This window comes from Miniopterus schreibersii (assembly GCF_964146895.1).
Source record: "Miniopterus schreibersii genome assembly, chromosome: 10".
Lineage (NCBI taxonomy): Eukaryota > Metazoa > Chordata > Mammalia > Chiroptera > Miniopteridae > Miniopterus > Miniopterus schreibersii.
In genome coordinates this window covers 42,331,496-42,340,043 of record NC_138110.1, presented here as the reverse complement: position 1 = coordinate 42,340,043, position 8,548 = coordinate 42,331,496, and the positions used below count along the sequence as shown (strand labels likewise).

The window sequence follows — 8,548 nt, the reverse complement described above, 5'->3', positions numbered from 1 at the left end:
ATTATGTAGTACTCCACAGTATGTAGTTTTTTATCCAGGTAGTTATACTTTCGATATGTTGTTAGAAAAGACTGCATCGAGATGATGCCATAGCAAAAAGATCACTGAGTTCTTGCTCATACTTCTTTTGTCGAAGTTGCATATTTGTTTGAAATAAACTCTTTGGCTTTCACTGGGATCCCGAGTGCCAGTAAATAAATGATATTTTAGTCTCTTCACAAGTGTGTGTGGACTTCTCTCATTCTGCATTCTTATCCGGGATCAAAGTTCAATAAATATTTTAATGTATTGATATTTGTAGCCAGTACATCTTGATCTAATAAATAGCAGTAGTCTGTTACATAGAAAATATAACTAAATAGAACTAAAACTCTTCTTGGTAATAGTTCTTCCTTCTAATGGATGTTATTGGCACATGGGTCACTCTATCTATCATCTATCATGTATCATCTATCTATCTATCTATCTATCTATCTATCTATCTATCTATCTATCTATCATCTATCTATCTATCTATCTATCATCTATCTATCATCTATCATCTGTCTATCTATCTATCATCTATCTATCATCTATCTATCTATCTATCTATCATCTATCTATCATCTATCATCTGTCTATCTATCTATCATCTATCTATCATCTATCTATCTATCTATCTATCATCTATCTATCATCTATCATCTGTCTATCTATCTATCATCTATCTATCATCTATCTATCTATCTATCTATCTATCATCTATCTATCATCTATCTATCTATCTATCTATCTATCATCTATCTATCATCTATCATCTGTCTATCTATCTATCATCTATCTATCTATCTATCTATCTATCTATCTATCTATCTATCTATCTATCTATCATCTATCATCTGTCTGTCTATCTATCTATCTATCTATCTATCTATCTATCTATCATCTATCATCTATCTATCTATCTATCATCTATCTATCTATCATCTATCTATCTATCATCTATCTATCTATCATCTATCTATCTACCTATCTATCATCTATCTATCTACCTATCATCATTTATCTGTCTTCTCTCTATCTATGCATTTATAGATACACACACACACACACACACACACACACACACACACACACACAGCTAAATGATTGAAAGTCAGTATAATATGATACATAGGAGAGTAGGCTCTGTGTAGAATAGACCTAGGCTTGAATCTTGTGTCACATTCCAGTTGTATGACTTTAAAATATTAATCTCTCTAAATGTCAATTTCATAATCCATAAAAAGTTTTTATGTGTGTACGATGATCAAATAAGATACTGTAAAGCAGTTAGCATCAATAGCAAATGGTCATTAAATATTAGCTAGTATTATGATCATTTATATCTCTTATTTTGTTTATTTTTCCTCTTTCCTGCTTAGAGATTTGTAGCAATTTACCATGTTCTTTAGAGTAATAGCTCACTGAGAACCATTCCAATGGCTGGTGAACAAAACTCAGAAGGACCACTGCCATCCTGTTTTGGATGTCTAGAAAATGAATACTTGGGGACATAAAGCTTGGAAAATTCTCCTATGGATTCCAGACAGCTAAAATGTCCATATACACACTAACAAGAGGAGTATTTAGATAAAGGAATGCCAGGTTAAATTTGATCAGAACTAAGTGGGATGCATTCTTTTAAATACGTTAGGAAGCTCAGAAACTGACCATCAGTTATATTGCACCTGAAAAACTATTTCAAAATATCTAGTTTCTAATAAGCAAAGTGTCACTGGAGGGTGAATACAGCAATGGATGACAAAAAGTTCGTGGGCTTTGGAATTCAAGTATCTCCAAATGTGTTGCATTTATGTCATTTACTAGCTGTGAGCTCTTTGGCAAGTCACTTGGCCTCTTGAAACCTCAGTTTTTTCAGTTCTTTGAAGCTAATGATACCAACCTTTCAAAGTATTATGAGAAGTAATGAGGTCATATATGTAAAGTGCCTATCACAGTGTCTGGCACTTGGTAATTCCTCAAAGGTATTAACTATAGTTATCGAGAAAGTATTTATAAAATAGACTACAATATTGGGTCTGTTCAATATTTTGATAGATACCAGTGATCTGTATTTAATTGATGTAACAGCACTATCAAAATATAATCTGCTCAATACATATAACCTGAACAATGAGCTTTTAAATTATTACTCTCAGTAATAATGTTGACATTTACTGAGTCTTTATTCTGCGGCAATCCTCGGTTAAGCACTTCCTCTGTACTATCGCATTTAATCTCCACAACAATCCCACATTTTAGGTATTTTTATCCCCATTTTATAGGGAAGGTAAATGAAGCCTAGGGAGAAGAAATAAAATACTTGAGGTTATGTGGCTATTAGGTGCCATCGATGGCCTGGAATCTAGGTCTGGTCTGAATCCTAAGCGCAGGCTCTACCTACCAGGTTTTACCAGCTCTTACTTAGTTGTACAGTCCAAAAAAACAAAGAAAGAGAATCTCCCGTTAGATAGAATGAGCCTACTCTGCCTTTAGGAAATATAAAACACTCTGCTTCTCAAAAAGGCTTTAGTTAATGAATAGGGAATCGAACAGTCAAACTTTAAATTTCCCTAAAATGATAAAAACCATGGCTGTATGGTCAGGCCACAGCTGCCACCGCGTGTAACCCATATCTTACTTGTTTTGCCTCTAGTTAACCTCAAGTTATTTTTCACCTTGTGTCTTTTAAATGTACTCGACATGCGTTATGAACAGCACACTCAGAAACATATCTTGGCATTAAAATTCCATGAAGTCCTTGATGGGAATCAGATTACTGCCCTTATTTTTAGCTCTCCACACAAACCATTCTTTCCACTGCACTTTCACATACCCAGTGATAAAGCGATATTGAAAATAGCTCTTCTAGCCAAATAAAAATCCTAAGTTTGGTTTAATCAGGTCAGGCCCATCGACTGGCATTAATTTAATTCCATTACTGAGGCAGCTACCAGCCAGTGCCTCTCTTTTTCTCTCGGTTTAGGACTACTCTCATTTGCTGCTATATTTATCTGCCTTCTTGGCCATAAAAGGCTGGTTGTGTGGCTCTGACATTCTACTGCCTGACCACATGCATTATTTTTGAACTGGCCCCCAGGGTCCTGCCTTTAGCCCTGCCCCTTAACTTTTTCCTGGATTCAACCTGCGTGGGTTTTTCATCTCTCATCCAGCTCCACGGCCACGTCGGAACATTTCCACCACCATCACTCTTGGAAACTGGTAAGCATGACACTGAGGCAGGAATACACTTGATATTTTATGTGCTTAATAGCACTATGGTTTGTGTGGTTTCTTTCTATCTTCTGAACTCAGCAGTTTTCTCAGAGAGATGTCAGAATAGCAGAGAAATAGGAAAGTGGAGCCCCTGGGAAGGAAGACAAGAGCAACAGAGTGCCAGTTTTTGCTGGCACAGCTATTCTCTCAGCTCATTGTATTCTTTTTAATTAAGCTACCATTCCTGGAACTATAAGGAAATAATAGCTGTCTCAGATGGAACTGTGTTAGGTACTCTTTCCAACTTACAATTCAGTGGTTTGGTTGAAATCTTGAATGGATGAGGTGACAGGAAATCATTTGCTTTCTACCCTCCATCTGCCTACAGTACTCCCTGATTACAAATTAGAGCAAAAGGAGGTAAATTAACGTTGCAGTCACTAGTTTCTAATTCAGTGATTTTGCTCTGACAATGCCATGTAGGTAAATGTAAGAGTGCATTATGATATTCCTGACCTGGAAATGGTTAGGCAGTATTTCAGAGGCAACATAGATCCCCACATAATGACCCTGAAGTTAACACTTTCTGTGAATAATTTTTATCAGCTTTGGGCCTCTAATGCCTATACAAAATATCATATGGCAACTATGGGATTAACATTTTTTCCCTAAATTCCCAAATGATTTTCCAGCAGAAAATGCAGGTCTTAGGAGAACAGAGGACAACCAAACCATCTTTCCTTCCCCCGCACACTCTAGCTTTCTTGTGTTGGGGACAATCCTCGCTTACTGATGAAGAGACGGTAGTTGTACCTTTGTTCTAGAGGTCAGAGCTGTGATGATCAGCTCTGTTGACTTAAAGCCAAACCCTGTTTACTTGTAATTCATTATCTATGTGCTTGGAATATTAAGTATTATTAAAAATAAATATATTGGGGGGAAATAGAAATTTGGTGGAAAATAGAATTGGGCAAGATATTTAAAGATTTTATTTTGTGAAGATAACAGCATTTTGAGTCATCTGAGTTGTGAATTTAGCTTATAACATAACACACAGGAAGGTCATTCATTATTTATTTGAATCTCATTCAAATAACATTTGTCATGTTGCAATGCAGTATGTATCATTACAGAAATGTATCTAATATCTTTATAACTGCCAAACATAATATACTTTCATATTAATATAGTCTAACCCTTTTGTTTTATCAAAATTTATCTAATAATTATTTGTTACACATAATAATTCTGTATATTTTAGAACAGAAAACAGCAATCTATTTAAGAGTTGAAGTAAAGTTGCTTGCTAGTCGCTATTTTTTTTCCTCTTGGGAAATGATGCAGAGTGATATCTTCCATGAGCCCTTAGATAAATATTTCTGGAGTGAAGTTTGCTGGATTTTCTTCTCTAGGGAATTACATGCTGACTTTTTAAATAGTTTAAATAAAAAGTAGATTTAAACTTGACAAAAAATATGGCAAATTTAGAAGGATTCACTCCTCATTTAGAACTTAAAGAAAAAGATTGGAAAAATGACTACTTCACAACAATTTTACTTGTAAAATTTACAGATAACATTTCAGAACACACGCGAAGCATTAAAAATTGGGGTGGGGCTCCATAAAACTATTACTTCATCCAGGCTTGTCAGTGTGGCTGGTAGGCTTCTGTCAGTGGACAGATTTTCAAGAAAGCTAATGAAGTCTTCTCTCCCTATGCTAAGCAAATATATCTTTAACTTTCAGTAGAACCGTTAGCTCAAGTTCACAGTGTAAATTGCTACACTGATGACTATCTTTCTTCTTTATGTTAGAGAATTAAAAACCTTCATATTCTTAATGGAGCAAATTTTTCTGGTTCAACTTTATACATTTTAGAAGTGCTTGTGAGATTTGAGAGAGCTCATTATATAATATAAGCACACTCCAGGATTCAGTCTTAGGACTTCCTTTTCCATTTACAATTATTCTAATCTTTTTTTTTTTTGGCTTTAAATATCATCTGTAAGCTGGTGAGTCCCAGTCATAGGCCTTCAACCTAGACCTTTACCTTGTACTCCAAAGTCACATACCCAGCTTCCCACCTAACATCTCCACTTGGATGTCTAGCAGATATCTCAAATGTAGAATGTCTTAAGTCGGTCTCCTGTTCTTCCGTCCCAAACTGCTGCTTTCTTATACTCTTGCCCATCTCAGTTAATAGCAACTTCAGTCTTGCAATTACTCATGCAGAAACCTTGGCGCCATTTCACTCCTCTCTTTCACACCCTAATCCAGTACTTTCAGCAAATGCTATTGGTTCTACCTTCAAACATGTGGAGTCTGATCACTCCTCACACTTCCACTGCTATCGCTGTCATCTCTAGCCTGGACTATTGTAATGGCCTTTATGTCAATTTGCTAGGGCTCCCATAACAAAGTGCCATAGTCTGGGTGGCTTAAACAACAGAAAGTTATCTTCACAGTTCTGGAGGCCAGAAATCTGACACCAAGGTGTTGGCAGAGTTGTTTTTTTCTGAGGCTTCTCTTTGGCTTGGAGATGCTTGTTTTCTTCTGTGTCTTCACAAGATGTACATGTCTGTGTCCTAATTTCCTCTTTTTAGGGACAACAGTCATATTGGATTAGAACCCACCCTGGTGACTTCACTTTAACTTCATTTCTTCTGTAAGACCCTATCTCCAAATACGTTCACATTCTGCAATACTGGCAGTAGGACTTCAATCTATGGATTTGGGGGAAAACAACTTAGTTTATAACAGCCTTCTAATTGGTCTGGTTTTTATTCTTGTCCCTCAACAGTCTATTCTTCAGAATCAGTGAGAGTGGTTCTCAGCTCAGAATCTTCTGATGGCTTCTCAGCCTTTTCAGAAAAAAAGACAAAGTCCTTGGAGTTTGCCTCTAGGACCCTGCACTGTGTCCCCTTAGCCTGCCACCCCTGCCACATCATCTCTTATACCTCTCCCTGCACCCCCTCCCTCCACGCAGCCTCACTGGCTCATGTGCTACTCCTGGACTATAACAAGCATGCTCCATACACCCTGTGCCTTTGCCATGGCCTAACACCTGGAACACTCTTATCCCAGATATTCACATGCTCAAATGTCACTTTCCAGCGAAGCCATCCTTGATGAGGCTGTTTAAAATTGCCCCCCACTTTCTTTTTCTCCATAGCATTTAGCACATTCTAATATACCTATACTTTACTTATTTATTTTCTCTATATCTACCTCCTGCAATAGAATATAAGGTTCTATATAAGGGATTTTGTTTGTTTTGTTCATCGCTGTAATTCTTGCGCTGGAGTAGTATCATGCTCATAGGTTTCAGTAATTATATCTCAAATGAAAACTGCACTAGCTGTACACACACCCTCCATGATTACCTGTTCTCCCAGATGAAGCCACATCAGAATGAAATGCCAGAAAATTAGAAATACGTATTGTGAGAGGTCTGGGGAAATGCACAATAGCCAGGGTAGAGAAACTTTGCAAAGACCTCATATTTATATGGAAGGAAGGAGGTAAGGGGGGAAAGAGAAGAAGATGGGAGGAGAGGAAGACAGAAAGAAGGCAGGAAAAGGCTGCACAAAGATGGGAGGCGGGGAGGCACACATCTGGGCATGAAGTAGGAAGTTTATTGAGTAACCAGTTAAGCTAAATTTCACATCATTTTCCATTTACTCTTAGGAAAAGATGAGTATTAATTTTTACATATTGATTTAGATGACTTGTTCTATGGGATTTGTTCCTTAATAATTCACTCAAAAAATTGTTGCTTTCTTGTAGGTTGCCTGGTTCCCTGGGGGCACATGATGTCTCTGCCGTTTTATCAGAAATTCCACGAGCACTATGATCGCAGCTACCGTAACAAGGACCTTCGCACCACCATGAGCCAGTACCACGAGCAGGAGAAGAAAAGTTCTGCCATCTACACCCATGGCTCCACCGCCTACAGCAGCCGCTCCTTGGCTGCGCACCGCCAGGAAGCCCAGGCCTTCAGCCAGGCCTCGGCTGCCTCCTACCAGCAGCAGGCGTCCTGGGCCACCGAGTCCTCTCTCGCGTCTGCAGTCAGTCGGAAGGCGGCCTCAGCCTACGATTACGGCTACTCCCACGGGTATGTCAAAAGCAGCCTTCCAACCTTAGGGCGAAGGCTCTTTCTCAGTACCCCTCCCATATCGAGTTTTCTTTCCTTCTTAAATCTGGCATCACTACATTTAAACCAGGTGTGGAGCAAGCCTGTGTGTTTAGGAGACCTGGGAATTCTGCCTATTTCCCTTCACCCCATCTCTGGGTTTCACAAAGTGCTTCCCAGTCACACTGAGGAGTCTTGCAAGCAAAGACTGTTTGCCACAAGTTGCATTCACAGCAGCAGGACCAGAAAATATCATTTCAACACTCACAACAGGTTTCCTGGCTTTCAGAATGCTTCTCTTTAGATGAGAAGGCAGTAGAGAATTTAAAATGCACAGGTCACAGGAGTCCACACTACAGAGAAGATGGGTTCTATTTTTTTCAGTATCTGAAAGCCAGTGTTAACATTTAGGGCTGTTATTCATTCAAGCAGCAGATATTTTCTTTAGCTGGAGCATTTTATTAAAACATGCCCTACCTCACTCTGTCAGCCTTAAATACCAGGAACAAACCTGGAGTCCCACAAAACTAGATTTATTGACCCATTTCAAAGAGAGGGTTATTATAGGATTCTAGAAAGAGTGGAATTTAGATGCAAGTCTGGTCTGCAAAGTGAACGCAGGGTGCTGTTTGTTTGGAAATGGTAAAGCTGAGGTAAGCGTGGACTGTCCTATTAAGAAACCCCTTATATGCAACTCAGCTTCTGGGCTGGGAATCAAGCTGCTTTTCTGTGTCAACAGCTCCTGATGTCTTCCAGGCAAGAGTGCGATGTCTCATTCTTACTGATAAAATTTCAAACAGCAACCTTACTGATAATCTTTTACATTAGAGAAGAAAGTTTCTCAGAGTCTGTAGTCACTCAAAGGAGGTTGCTATGATATAGCAGCAGTGTCCCTGGGAGAAATGTTTCCTGTGACTTTGCAGTTGGCTTCTCTGTTGTTCCAGCCTGCTGAGCAGATAGTTGCTTTTTCAGTCCAAGCTCATTATAATTTTTTCAATACCCAAAATGAAAAGTTTCATGGGGATTAAAAACCAGTGGCAAGATACATGTGATTTTATTAAGACTCGATCTACAGTCCTCAGAAAGAGTGCTGAACTTCATGTAAAGTTCTCTGGGCTATGTGGTAAATAACCATCTGCTGCCTCAAATTTTCTGCAAAGCATCTGACATAGGTTGCAT

General features: G+C 38.4%; 1 protein-coding gene across 2 annotated transcripts in view; it reads left to right on the top strand.

The window, feature by feature from the left end:
• The first annotated feature begins 2,840 nt into the window (after window positions 1-2,840).
• MYOM1 (myomesin 1) overlaps window positions 2,841-8,548 on the top strand; it is a 108,694-nt gene continuing 102,986 nt past the window's right edge. Inside the window, exons 1-2 of one of the 2 annotated variants that reach the window (XM_081149074.1) lie at window positions 2,841-3,243; window positions 7,024-7,351. In XM_081149074.1, coding sequence (XP_081005200.1) covers window positions 7,047-7,351 — 305 coding nt within the window. In that variant the 5' untranslated portion in view covers window positions 2,841-3,243; window positions 7,024-7,046. The remainder of the gene's footprint in view (window positions 3,244-7,023; window positions 7,352-8,548) is intronic. The other variant, XM_081149073.1, reaches the window with a different exon arrangement.